The sequence below is a fragment of the Formica exsecta genome, unplaced genomic scaffold, assembly GCF_003651465.1.
Source record: "Formica exsecta isolate Colony F162 unplaced genomic scaffold, ASM365146v1 scaffold37, whole genome shotgun sequence".
In the NCBI taxonomy this organism is placed as follows: Eukaryota; Metazoa; Arthropoda; class Insecta; order Hymenoptera; family Formicidae; genus Formica; species Formica exsecta.
Genome location: NW_021850941.1, coordinates 312,709 through 328,084, shown reverse-complemented (window position 1 = coordinate 328,084; position 15,376 = coordinate 312,709). Strand labels below are relative to the sequence as shown.

The following is a 15,376-nucleotide window of genomic DNA, read 5'->3' as shown; positions in this document are numbered from 1 at the left end:
GGGAAAGAGACGACGGTGTGATCGGGGTGGACGCCGTGATAAATCAATATATTCTGCTCACGCAATGGCGTAACGACATCGAATCTCCGCTCGAGCATGTCCACTCGCCTCCTCGTTGTCTTCATTTCGCCTTCATCCCGTAGATATTTTCAACTTGAATCATTCGAGAGTACCTCGTGCGTATATTTGCATCTGGATTGACGAGTGCTCGATACTAGAATATTCTCCGCGAGAGAGCGGGAAAAAGAGAGAAAGAGAAAATCTATAAACGCGCAGCAGCGTGCAGTTATGAAAACTCGAGAGATGAAAATCGAATGGTAGACTTGTTACGCATAGAGTGCTCACTCAAAAACTTGTCGACCGTCTACTAAATAGGTTCAAACGGATCTCCATGATTTAGAGCGCAAACGTTCGTAAATCAATAACACAGCTATAGCAATAACACGATTTTCCCCGAATGACGTTGATAAGCAGAGAGAGAACATATCGGACACAGATCAAAATTCATGCTACACTTTGATATTGGATAGTTTGTATCTGACAAGAGGATATGGCATATTTTCCTTTCCTAATTCTTAGATTTTCTTCGCTCAAAAAAATATTTGTGTTACGTTGACTGAACAATGTTTATTAACTATTTAGCTTATTGCAAATATCCTCGGCGGCATGTTATATAGTTCACGAAACTGTTGCGGTAAGAAATCATTTTCTTGCCGTTGCTGCAGTGCAGGGAAATATAAGCGCACATGCTGCGTGATGTATAGTACAGCTTGCTATGAAATTTTTATAGAAATATAGCCGGCTGGCGAATATCAGTAAAACATGTAACTTTATGTGGAAAATGTTACGAAAACTTTCTCCCCGTCTCTTGACACAGCTATCCCTTTTCAATTGTTAATGATATATTCCAGAAGCGCGAGAAACTTTCTTTCGTGAAACTTTCGATGTTTAAGTTGGATAAATACGTTAGATCAATACAAAGTTAAATTTGGGGGATTTGCATTTGTTGCATTTAATGTAATCAAGAGAGTGGTTTCTAAGATTTCGTAAATCAGCTCGCGGCGTATTTTCTAACACAATTGCTATTTCAAACAATCATATGTATATACAGGTTTGTCGATCTCTATTGCCAAAGAGAACAATCCGCTAACTGTAAAATTCGTCATGATTAGTGGCACCAAATATCGCTATTTTGTACAGAAATGTACAAAAATGTACTATTTATATATATTTTAAATTTTTATAGTAGCATCGATTTATTTTACTGAAAAAAACTCAAATAAACGACTATGTAATAAACTTCAATTAATTGTACGCGCGAACGGAATGAAGCCATGCGATTAATTGACACCAATCGATTCGCTGGAATATAAGCCGTGTCGCGAGATTCGTTGGCATAAATTTTGGTGTGATCGCAAGTGTCACCATTATCGCGGCACTTGCCCCTAACTAGGATTAATATTCCGCCCGGGTTAATAACCCAAGGTATTCATACACGTGGGCGTACAAGCGTGACACGTGTATAGGGAACGCGCGCGTAAATGTGTCGTCGGCGTGTAACACGAGCGGGAAACGTAATTGTGTGACGCAGGGATGAAAATTATAACCGCGAGAGAGAACGCCACCCGATCACCGGCATTCCGCAGCTTCCTGCACTGGCGACACGTCGTAAACCTCCGCGCCACAAAATCGCGAACATTTTTGCTCGACTTGATATATGATAATTAGACGACTACATACACGTGCAGTCGAGTAGCACGATGGAACACTTTGACTGGTGTCTGATATCTGTAATCTATGTTCGAGAGTCCGGATAGCTAATTTAATGAGTTCGCTAAACACGTATAAAGGCACACCTTTGTTAGCCCGTCGATGCTTCTTCTGTCATCGGATATAAGCGTAGATGTCTATCTGGAAAGATGAAACCTTTCCTTTAACCCTCGCGCAAGTTTGCTTTTCTACGTAGATAAGCGAAATATCTTTAAACTTAAAGCGAGAGAGTTCTATTACACGAGGAAGATAACGAAAAGGAGAGATCTCGATGAGAATGCTCTTGAATATCCATTTCTATAAAAATGGTATTTAAACATACATAAATGATTTTAAAATAATAGATTTTAATTTTAAATATAATAATCTTTAACGATGCGTATTATATCTGATATTACTCGAAAATAACATTGTAAAAAAGTTTATATAAAAAGAAAAATATATATATATTGTAAATGTTATAGGTATGAATAATATCAAAACGCGATATGCATTTTGCTGATATTATTCCAATAATTAATAATTCGTTAACAACATATACTAGTATGGAATGACCGTGAAACAATGCAGAGCAGTAATTTGATAAAATCGAGTAATTAATCGAATAATTTGATAAAAAGCAGGCACAATTACTGATATACATTATTACATATATGCATAGCGGCTTCCTTTGAACTAGAATATCTCTATAATAATGCGATAATAATCAAACCTATTTGCGAACAATTAACTGCATGGTAATTTGTCATAGATTTAAATGAAACTTGCATAACATACTCAACACAGCATAAACTGACTTGAACAAACGTATTGTGACAAGACAAGACATGCGACCTTTGCTACTTGATTGTGTTACAGTTCGTTGCTAATCGCGCGTATTAATATTTGACATTTAATTTCATCGTTGATCTCCAGCTCTGCGCGTAGGTAGAAATTGCATTACGGAAATCGTCGGATCCCTCTCGCGTACAAATACCATGAATTATTCGCTGTAAATAGTTATGTACAATTCTCTATGGTAATAATATGCAATTAGTTGATATCACTGTCATTGTGGATGCTTATAAATAAATTAAACGCAATAATCCACGAAACTTCAAGTGTCTATATATTTGGCATAAAATATGAGTAAATTTTTTAGCTTTGCGATATTTATCAAATTTTATAAGGTAAATAGAAATGCGAATACACTATTAAATATAACGCCAGATTACGATTCTAGCATCCTCGAGACATGTTTATTTTATACGTAAGTACAATTAAAAATTTATAATGAATGGCAGTTTGTTGGCCAATCGGCCATTGTATTTTTTTCTAGGAAAAAAGGAATGACATATTCGGAGGAATTACAATTTATATGCGTTTTCTGCAATATCTGATACATAACTCATCTCGGAATTTATGAAGACTGCAAATGGTTCTGCAATATCCATATGATTACGCTTAAACGCTATTAATAGTATGTAAACTAAATGGAACAAAGTATATAGTAGCGTAATAAAATCTAATGAAAGTTCGGAGAATCTGTCAATTGGAAGTAATAGGGTCCAAATTCTAAAGGTCATGCTATGCTTTAATAATTTTGTGTAATATTTAGTAATTAATCACACAATTATTAATATCTAATTTCTCATTAGATTTAATTTAGTAATAAACACAATATAGTTATTAAATTTTTATTGCACAAAAGATATATAAAAATTTTAAATAAGTATAATTTTTTAAAAACATTTTAAAAATAAAAAAAAATACAAAAGAAGTAATTTTCAGTTCATTATCTCAAATTTATGCAACGATGGTAAGGCCTTTGGATACTAGCGCACGTGCTAAAAATTACTTATAATACATTTCTCGATAAAGCAGGTATTCATATTGACCTTGTTATTGTTGCTTAAAAATATTTTAATTTTTTCTATTTATATGATTTAAATCACACAATTTTTAAATAGTTAATTGAGTTTATGCACAAAAACAATAATTTTAATATATACTAATTATTTATTAAATTACTCTCCTCTTGAAATAGCGATTAACTATGCATATATTGCTGTAGAATATGTCATTGATTTTTTTATGATATACGTAAAATATCGTATGTAGAGTGCAATGTTCACCAACGGTAATCCGGCTTTACATCTCATCAAAATAACAATGCGACATAATACCAGGATAAAATCGAGTTTGCAAACGTTTATATTTCTCGTTGCAAATCGCTGCATTTTGCGTAGTGAAAAACTAATATTCTCGTTTGCGCCTGCTGCAAATTTATCACAAAAATTGCTAGATTATATTTTTATCCGCACATTATTCAGTAAAAATAAAAATATTATTTTTGCGATATATATATTTTGCGGACTGTTTTTCGAACAAATAAATTGATGGTAACAGAACAAAAAATTTTTTCTCCATTTTTATTATATAGAAAATTATAATGTGTAACTGGTCTATGTGTACTAAATATCTTATATATATCCTTTATTTTTTCTGAATTTTCTAAAGACTAAATTGACAAAAAATAATTCTCTAGAAATGTCCGTTTGTATATCTTACGAGCTCAGATATGGTGGTAAAGAAAAGAGGGAAGATTCTGTAATAAGTTTTATTGCGGGTGCAAAAATGTCGCGTTTTATTAAACAAGCAGACGATGACATACAACGCAAAATTCGATTCGATGTATATCCAATCAACCGTAAACAACAATACGTCAAAAAATGTCTTAACTTCCATATTCTCGCTATTTCTTGGAATAACACTTGAGTGAAGATGTCTATATATATCTGATCTTTCCTTCAAGATGGTGTCTCATACATTTTAATTTTCTTCTTCACAAAAACGTTGTATTGCCCGCATCTTCATCCACAAATGACGAAAATGCTCTACGGCACTGAAAATTTAATTTAATTCTCTATTCTTTAGTATTGATCACTGCAAACTTGCATTCAATCTTTTATTCCATTCTTTAAAGAATATTTTTGAAAATATAATCAAAACGATCATGTAAATTCGATAAGCACGATAATCGTGCTATTCTTGCTTATTTCTTATTCTTGAAAATCTCTTACTGCGTCCCATTATTCCTGGAAATTCTCTATAAGATGAGAACTTTCAGAATGTTAATTGAAAGAGAGAAGAGAGGATATACATAGTAAGCTCTTCATTTACAAAGCTCTCGGTCGATTTCTCAAAGTGACGTAAATACGAATGCGTCGCAAATGGTACTTTCAAACTGCATTGTGTCTCTTTAACGCGGTCGTCGCTACGTTTGCGGTTTCTGCAGAATATTCGTCTACTCGGAGATTCTAACAGAAAAGTACTAGAGATTTAGATAGAATACGCTTTCACGCGCGAGCATTACGCCGGTCCATTATGCTTGGCTTAGATCTCAAGGAGATGGATGGCCTCAACAAACATACGGTGAAATATATAGTGAATCTCAAAACCAGCGATACATATTATAACGACAGATATTAGGGAAATAAAGCGAAAAATGTTTTAATACATCAAATAGCGTTTGAATTATAAGCGAAATAGAAAATTAAGAAATTTTTAAGAATAAAAAAGTAGAGTAATGTAAATATATAACATTCATGTTTTTTTCTCTCCAATTAATTTAGAGCAAACTTTACTTAAACAAAATTTTACGTAGACTTTAAATAAACCTTTATTAAATTATGAAGCAATAGTTTTAGAGCAATCTGTATATATATACGCGCACATATGTATTTTGCTAGTTATTTACCGTATATAAGAGAATCTCGACGGAGGTGAGCTAACCTACCGTCCATGTACGGTCGAGGATAGGCGACGTGGAAACTCCCTTAACAGCATTAACATTTCAGGCTGCTCAAGCTAGACTATAGAGCTAGGCAGGAACCAATCAGTGACACATTATATTAACTGGTACCAATGCAACCGCTACAATTATATGCATACAGAAAGTACACCACTATTGTAGTATTCTTTCAATTAATTTCAAAAAATTTTACAAAAATATCATGTTATATCAAAACAGTACGTAAAAAAAACGCGTCAAGAATAGTAAGACACCTTGTACATGATAGATAAACTCAAGTTCTCCTATTCTTACATCATCAACTGCATTTTAACATTTACCTGCGGCAATCCTATCTCACTACGAGCGTTTCTAGTCATATACAGAGTACTAATTAATTCTCATCTCAACAACAGCTGTCAAATACAGCGGCTTACCAGCTTTTGCAATACGGTTAGAAATTTAGGTAGGCAAGCCTTTTGTCAGATATCTAATGAGTTCGCATGAATCTAATTTAAATTGGATTTTGCCGTTTTTACTGCACGGCAATCCGTCGTTCTTGTTGATACAAAAAAGGACGAACGACTGCGGATGATCAACGAAAGAACAGGATGTTCATAAGTTTATCTATTCATCCATCTAGTTTAAATCTCTATTTACTTTCACGCCAAAAGTTTGCAGCGGAGGCTCAAGTGTCGTGTATGAGTTTGTAAAGAGCGACGAAAGCGTAAACGGATTTTCCTCTACCCGACATGGCAGCTAAGGACCCGTTATTATTTACAAAAGTTTGCCGTCCTTACTTTCCTTTCTTCGCCAAGTCGTACGTCGCTTTTAACGAAGCGGGACGTATACGAATTTCGAAGATACACAGCAGGTGGTGCTTTTTGCGAAAAGTCTTTTGCTTTAATCTTTGCATGGCCTGAGGCCACACGTTGTTTGTTCCAAATATAATGGAATAAGAGAAAGTCATATACAAACACACAATCATGTTTGTGTCAAACGCAAAATAGTGAGAAAAAAATCAATTAAAGATATTTTCTACAATTTCTACGGTTGCGTGTTTGTTTTTAATTAAATATAACCTCGTTAATAATATTTACTTTCTGTTAAAAATCAAATTAAACACAAACACGGGACGAATTAAAAATTATCAGTAGATCAATTTTCAATACGAAGCAACCAAACTAATATATTATCTATTAACAGAAATGTACAACCTTATGAGCGTATGAAAGAAAACGCATCTTGTATAGAGAACTCGCGTGACAAAGTTGCTGAAATGGATTGGGCGATTTATTTCTGCCAGTAATATCTTGACAAATCACTTTTATGGTCAGTTATTACATGTGTCGGTAGTCGATGTATGTCTACATCAATCAATATCGATCAGATTAAACCAGACTATTTTTCTATGGGTAGTGCAATATCGCAAGATCATATTTTTTCGTCAGTGAGCCGATGTCCCTCTCTGGATACTTCACGAACACAAAAAACAGAGGGTATGGACGATGCTTCAAAGCGGTAATAAATCTCATGCTCCGTGAGCAAAAAAAAAAAAAAATTTTTGTACCCGAGAAAAATTTGCCGCATAATGGATTCCGATCCTTTGTATGCCGAGATTGTGCGTATCCTAACACACGGTGTGCTCTTTTTTTCCCGTCAAATAGCGAACGAGAGAAAGAGAGAGAGGCGAAGAGAGAAAATCAGAAATTCGTATGTGCGTCCTTATACTTCACGATTTTCCTTCCCGGTATGTGTGTTATCATACCAGCGCTGCAATTTCAACGTAAAAAAGTCGTCTGCTTTTTCGCGTAACTTTAATTACCGCGGTTTTATTTGACGCGTTTACTGCGTACATGAGAGACGCGTGGTATTGATCGCTTCGTTCTTCTCACTGACGATAATTTGCATTCAGCAGTAGAATTGCTCCGCCGCAACATAAGGAAATAGCCGAAGTAGTAAGTTCCGCGATAGTGCCAGACAAGACATTGATTGCGCTGAACGTAGATGTTTGAATAATTACGTATATGTGGTTAAACATTTACAAATTGAACAATTCTCGTCAAAAGCATTAAATTTCAGTCATTTATAAAATAAAATTTAATTACACACGTATTAATTACACGATACATACGATGATCCGCGATTACTTATAAAATATGTCGACTGATAAAAAGATTAGATGAATCGAATGGAAAGTTTAAGAAATTTCATAAATTGTTGTAAAAATTGAAGTCTTTTTCTATATTGCAAAAAGTGTCAATATAAATCGGTATGTGTGTTATCATACCAGCGCTGCAATTTCAACGTAAAAAAGTCGTCTGCTTTTTCGCGTAACTTTAATTACCGCGGTTTTATTTGACGCGTTTACTGCGTACATGAGAGACGCGTGGTATTGATCGCTTCGTTCTTCTCACTGACGATAATTTGCATTCAGCAGTAGAATTGCTCCGCCGCAACATAAGGAAATAGCCGAAGTAGTAAGTTCCGCGATAGTGCCAGACAAGACATTGATTGCGCTGAACGTAGATGTTTGAATAATTACGTATATGTGGTTAAACATTTACAAATTGAACAATTCTCGTCAAAAGCATTAAATTTCAGTCATTTATAAAATAAAATTTAATTACACACGTATTAATTACACGATACATACGATGATCCGGGATTACTTATAAAATATGTCGACTGATAAAAAGATTAGATGAATCGAATGGAAAGTTTAAGAAATTTCATAAATTGTTGTAAAAATTGAAGTCTTTTTCTATATTGCAAAAAGTGTCAATATAAATAAAAAAAAAAAAAAATAAGTAGTTTGAGATTTCAACGCAACTCCGACGCAATAATGTAATTCAACTCTACTCGGTGATATCCGAGAAGGATCTTAGCAATCACTTTCCTATCTTCGTGTACTTTACACTCTTGAGAAGTGCTCTATAAAAATCGCGTTGTATATATATACAATAGGTTTTCAATTTCAATTATTGATTTATGATATCGCCCACTAGCACGTACTCTTCACCGCATTCCTCTTGGGTTTACGTCAGATATTTTCTGCACGTAATTAATTCGACCTAGTTTAACGTCATGATGTTCACTTACCTGGAGATTGGGTGGGCAATGATCGAGAAGCTCCAGCATGTGCCTGATGTTCTGCGCGTCCTGTATCACGAAATTCAACTCCATGTCGAATTCACCGCCCACGAGCTGCGCATTAAAATATAAAACGTGTTAAAAATGTGAAAATTGTACAACCATAGTTATAATTTGTACAATGTTTTATATATAACAATGTTGACAAGAGAGGTTTATTATAACTAAATATACATTATTTGGCTTTTGTATGTTCAAATACATCAGATAGTAGTCATAAATAATAATTCTGAATCTCTACAGAGTTTGCGAGGGAAATGTATATACCGTCAGTATTTAATCGCGGAAATGTTACTAACTGAAAGCTCCGTTCGATACCGGATGTACGTCAAACGAATGGTTACGTAACGTTATTCCGTTATATCAAAATCCTGCAAGCCATGCGCAGCATGAAACAAATAATACTGTTCTGACAAACAATCGCCGATTATCTCATGACAGTATTATTAATATTAATTGGTAGGGTATACTTTCTATAACCAAAACGCTGTATTGCTCTTGTGTATACCATTTCTCGGTTCATTAAATATGTTTAATTTGTTCAACATTGAAAAACAATATTCAATTTATATCATACGCTTAAAACTAATAAATATCAATGTTTTATAATCTTGTGCATAAACAAATAAAAATTTGCATTGAATTATACGATATACAATATACATATTGCATATTTTTAAGAGCATAACAATATCGTTTGTTATTGTATATAAAAAAGTAATACTAAGGGAATAAAAATACTCTTGTTTTGCGCTTTTCCTCACTGCAAAATATTTTACTTAATATATACGCACGCAATTTGCATTATATGGACGATTCGACAAAATACAGACAGAAGTCATTTGACGAAGCTTTAAACGTATTTGGATTGGCCGTGTAGCGTAACGACATGTTTTTATCTAAGACGTGTTTTTACACTACAGACAAAACATTTCGGGCACGAAGAGTTTACGGGCTACGTCCGTTTGCGGTTATTCTTCTTGCTGAAATGACTTATATATAGCCGGACCGGAAGTGCTGCCTCCGCGGAGAGAGCGTAATTTCCGGAGAAGTATCTCGCGCTCATCCCCGGCGTGCCCTCCATCCCCCTTCGTTTTCTTCGCTCTCCTGCTTCGTTTTCTTCCAAACGTTCGTACCGGCATCGATCATAAATTTCTTAAACGGCCATATCTGTGTCTACGGGGGGAAGGGGTCATGACCAATTTTTACGAGCGGATCAATCGCTCGTAAAAATTCATAACTTTTACGCAGGACCGTTTATAAAATTGATTGTGTCGGCAATTGAAAACAAAGCTTATCCCGATTCAACAGTTTTCATCAAACTCGGTACCGGAGATCTCATAGCTTCCGAACAGTTGTATTATAAAGTTGAAGAGTTGAATCTCGGTTAGCATTGCGAGAAGAGTATCGGTTTCGTAACATTCCGAAAGAAAACTCCTAAAACTATTCTTCTGTAAAGCACATGAGGCTAGAGGCATACTTTCCGTAGAAAGGGATGTTACTCTTTTACGAAACTCGTAACTGATACCACGATTAGCGCCGGTGAAGTGTAAAATAACTTTGAGAAAACAGAATCACATTATACAGACGCGCGTTCAATAGCGGCGTGCTCAGGCTATCTTGCTTTTCCCTAACGCTTTTACTACGATGGCAGAAGCGCATGTTGCGCATAATAATATGACAAAGTTCGTCACTCAATCTGATAACTCTCGAAACTAAAAGCGCCGGCAGTTTCAACAAACATTTCATCGTGTTTAACTCGACGCCTCTGATAATCTGTGCAAAAAGATAATTTGATGACGACTGATTAGGATGCTGCTATAATTTTCCGTTTGTACACAAACAAGTATATCAGATTAAAATGAAGCAACGTTTAAAAGTAAAGCAACATTTTCATGGTAGAGCTGCTTGGCATGCTTTCAACTATTTATAACGTAATTACATTTTTGTGTACGCGATGCACCAAGTATAACTTCCGAATCTGGAATTTAATTCTTTTGCATCTTACGAATATATGCTACTAGATATTTCATCCATCAAATATTAAAACCGTCAAAAATAAAGTGTTATTTAATTACGTTTCAATAACGGAAAAATATCTCACAATTATCAACAATTTATGAATTAAAAGTATCTTTTTTTGGACGTACAAAATATTTATTATGTTACGTATTTGCAATAACAAAAATTTATTAGAAATAGAGAGATTTATGCACAATCAATCCCCGGATATTAGCGTTGCATGCTTATCATTGCACGGGAAAGCGCTCTGAGATAGAAAATAATATGATTTGCGTATCTTAAAGTTTATATTGTCACGTAACGGCCGTTGCCGGAAATCGTTCATCCCTAGAGGAAAATAACTCTTTGAGCAATAGAAAAGAGAAGAAAAGAAATAAAGTTCTATTATTCCCGATAGAGGGATTATGACACTGCCAAAGCCATTTCTCGGATGACCCGTATCACTTGCGCGGATCTTAACAGTCTGTCTGCCGAGAATCGAAAGAATAATCGAGCAAGGTTTAAAAAACATTCCCTGTATAAGAAGATATCGATCTACAATTGTCGTCGTCGTATTATCATTGAATCGCTTTCTCAAGAAAAGCAATTTTGTACATTTTATCTATTGTATCATATTCCTTTGTTCTTCGAGCACTGAAATTTAATGATTTTAACACGCGATGCAAACTTATTTAAATATAAAATAATTCGATATTATTGTAACTATCTTTTTCTAAGATGCTAAATTTTTTCATGTAATTCACTGTGGCGTATTTTGTCGAGGGTAGCAACTTTTTTTATTTCTATTTTGCAATGCATGAACGGTCATGCAAAGTACATAACGCGCCCGTTTAAAGCACGATACTACTTGCTACAGACTGAAATGACGTTATAGATACGCGCGACCGAGAGAACGGACGAGCGAAAAGCGAGTCTCAACTGGTGAATTAAGGTCGACTGGCAGAGCTGACCGCTAATTAGATACCACTCGCTTTTACACCTGCATATCCCTCTGACAAAAACAGCTGCGCAAAGCAGAGTGTACGCTTAACTTGCGTTTCGCAGAGATCCATTAAGTAGAATTGCGAACTTACAAAGCTGGATGTATCAAATCGTTTTAAATTGGTAATGATATATTTAATAAGTCCTCTTTTTACTATACAATGAAAGAGAACATTAAAACCTTTTTCTATAAATAAAGTATTTCACATGTATTGTTATTTATATATCGTTGATGATCGCTATAATACAGAGACAATTGTTACCATTCAATTAATTATTTCCATTCAATTTAGTGTTCTCCTATTAAAATTTAATAACTCAGCTATTGTCACTTTCTTATAGATCGCCAGTAAAATTTATTTCGTTATATTACGCGATTCAACAATTGTTTATACAAAGCAGCATAGTCGTAAATAAATTTTACTGAAAAATCAATTTGCCAATTTTACATAAGTTGATCATTATTCGTACGAAGTATGATAAATGGAACCAAGTTTGTGTTGTTTGTGTGGAGAATCTTTATCGAGTTACCTTAGAAACACGACAAACCCTGTTTGTGAAATTTAAGATGCCTTCCATTTTCTCTGAAAGTGTATTTTCCTTGACTCTATATTTGTATATGGTATTGGCCTTAATCCATTGTTAAAAATTAGTAGAACAAAAATCTTGTAATGGAAATAAAATATATATATATATATATATATATAAATTGTTTATAAAATACTTTACGTTTTGAAACGTAAATTACGTCTATGCAACGTGAGGCTCACGTATATCATCTCGTGGGAGATCTGTGGATCACAACCGTTACATCATTTCTAGCCAGAATAAGCAAGCATGCCTGGCGGATCGATGAACACGCATCTACTTGGGGACGTCATTAATCTACATCGAGATCTGCATTTCAATCGCCAGATGATACGGTCCACTATTCCGTGTACTCCGGTGAGATTTCCGCGAGATCTCCGTCAGCAATATTTACATATCGGTACAAGGGGTTTACGATTCCGCGTTCTGAAATGTCGAGTCTGTGACAAGTCACCGCTGGGAAACATAACTCCGACAATATGAGTGTTGCATTTGAATTTGTAATATCGCGCGCGACGACGCACATATGAGATACACGTCGCATATACATGTCGAAGTAATCTCAGTCATGCTAACTGCAATATAACAGCGTGAGAAATACCATAATTTATTTATTTTTTTTTTTTTTTAAGGAGGCAAATGCAATATATTGAGTTAATATATTCGAATAATTTCTTTTTTTTACTTTACCCCTTCTCGTTCTCGTCATTTAATGTTATTGCAAGCCGATGTCTTTATATAAGAATTCTCGAGAGTTTGTCAATATACACACATTCCATCAAAGTTAGAAATCGAGAATTAAATCTATGGAATATATGTTGTGCGTATATATCACACTCGAACTAGTACAGTATATAGTCGAACCGTCCGACTATGTAGACGTTGTTTTCTTCACGGTTCGCGGCCATTCGATGTAGCATGGGGAATTCTCTTTCGAGGCTATAAGCCAGAGGTTATTTTGGTAGGACATTTGCAAACTGTATTCCGGGGAATTTCGGGCCACGTGCCTATTGCCGCTTACGTTATCTTGCCATTTTACGAGTTCTGGCGTTATTCGGTCGTAACGTAGGGAGACGTGAATTTTAGTAATTTTCTCCCTCTGTTGAGAAATCAGAAACTTTGCTGCTCCTTGTTAAACATTTCGCCGCCTTATAACTCATTTTCCACTTTAAGAAATAAAAACTACGAGAGACTTGTCTAATTTAGATTGTAATAAAAAATTATGTAAATATTAAATATAACAGAAAAAGAGAGATATATCAAATTTACCTGTCAAATATAATTACATAGAATACATTTTTTATAGTTTAATCAAAATTACATTTTTGCGTAAATATACATTCACAACTTTTGTTTTATGTTTTAAAATTACAATGTCAGTATCTGTAATGAATAAAATACGAACGCAAAACATTGATGAATATTTGCCTGTATCTATAATAAATAACACCGACCTTTCCCCATTTTTGAGAATTTTTTCATTTTAAATTAAAATAAATTTTTTTACTTTTTTTCTTTTTTCTTTTTTTTTTCAAGGAAGTCTAACATGCCAAATAAACTATACATATAATTTAGCTCTTTTCTCTTTTCTTACGTCTGTATACTACTTTCCCTTGGCATTTATATTTAAGTTGCGTTGCTTCTAATTATGTCGCCATCTCAAATGATTTTAGATTCATAAGCATTGTTTCTTCTTTTGGCGTGTCATGTTATTGGCGATTAGTCGCCAATGAATTCTCAATGTTATAGACTTTCGGCCTTGTGCGGCTTTATGCACAAATACAGAGAAGAAAAATATAATTAACTCATGAATCTATAATATAAAGCCGTACAAATGGCTAAAGCCATTTATCGATACTTAACTTTCAGCTATCATCTTAAACTCTTGTAAAATACAGAAATTTCATATCCAGAAACGCAAAGTTTTCAGTGTAAAAATCTATTGTAAAATAACGCTGACAATCAGTAAAAAAATCTTGTACTATAATATTGTTAGCTACATAGCTTTTCTTCAAAGAGGCGTCCTTTACACATCAGTACCTTTGTGAAAATCGAGTTTCACAGACGTGATTCTAGAGGCACTAGCAGTGCGCATATCGCGTTTCAACTATGTCGATGACAGTACATTGACTCGGATGGGAAACGTGACATCACTACGAGAACCAAAATCACAAACTCCTGAAACTATCCGGAACAATCCGATAAGTAACATACATCGCGTCGAGATTCCCGTAACACGGAGGCCAGTCATTTATGTATGAACAGTATAGAGGGATTCCGCTGCGCTGGCCGTGCCCGTTAATAGATTGCATCGTTAGGCAAGGGTCATTAGTGAATATGCCAAGCGAGCTAATGGAAATCATCCTATTGGCAGTGCTTTCACCGTAGGGCACGCGGAATGATGAAAAACGAAGGTTTTAACGTATACGTGTCCGTCAATTAATGCATTCGCTATAATCGAGCATACATAGCATAATCAGTTTCGAAATATCGAAACGCATTTGAATATAAATTTTCTGGTGCATAATACGGCGGACGAAAATGTTATATGCGATAAACAGTAATGATGATACGCGCACGCTTCATTACGTGCGTTTGATTGAATCGTATCCATCGAATTGTTTGTTCAAATATACAGAAAATCACGATAATGATAGTAACGATAATAACCATTTCAATAATTCTCTACAATTTTACATAATTTGCTGTCGTTCAAATTGGAATTTTGCATTAAAATTTGGCGCGTATTTGACGATATTCTCATCCATTTTCATGATCTCTCACGATAATTCGACGCAGAAGAAATTAATTATAGAAATTCTCCGTTGTAATTGGACCACGAGGCACCGCCAGCGTAAGCGTTCTGTCATCCTCAAAGTCGGACTGACAACGAACCAATGTCGTACCATCGTCAAGCATTCTCCAACATGCGTCAGAGGGCATAATCCGAAAGCCGTCTCAAGCCGTTGCACCGGTGTAAACTATCCGATTTGCATTTGGAGCGATGTTCAAGTCGGGGTCAATCTCACGATTCCTGGCTCAATGTCCACGTGCCGACGAATCCCGAGTTGGAATCATGTTTGGTAAATG

The 15,376-nt window shown here is 34.9% G+C and overlaps 1 protein-coding gene across 11 annotated transcripts in view; it reads right to left on the bottom strand.

Moving 5' to 3' along the window:
• Nucleotides 1-15,376, bottom strand: part of LOC115239243 (neurobeachin) — a 323,931-nt gene that overhangs the window by 108,789 nt on the left and 199,766 nt on the right. For all 11 annotated transcript variants that reach the window (XM_029813663.1, XM_029813669.1, XM_029813659.1 and 8 more), the window contains exon 2: nt 8,645-8,749. In XM_029813663.1, the coding sequence (XP_029669523.1) occupies nt 8,645-8,749 (105 nt within the window). The remainder of the gene's footprint in view (nt 1-8,644; nt 8,750-15,376) is intronic.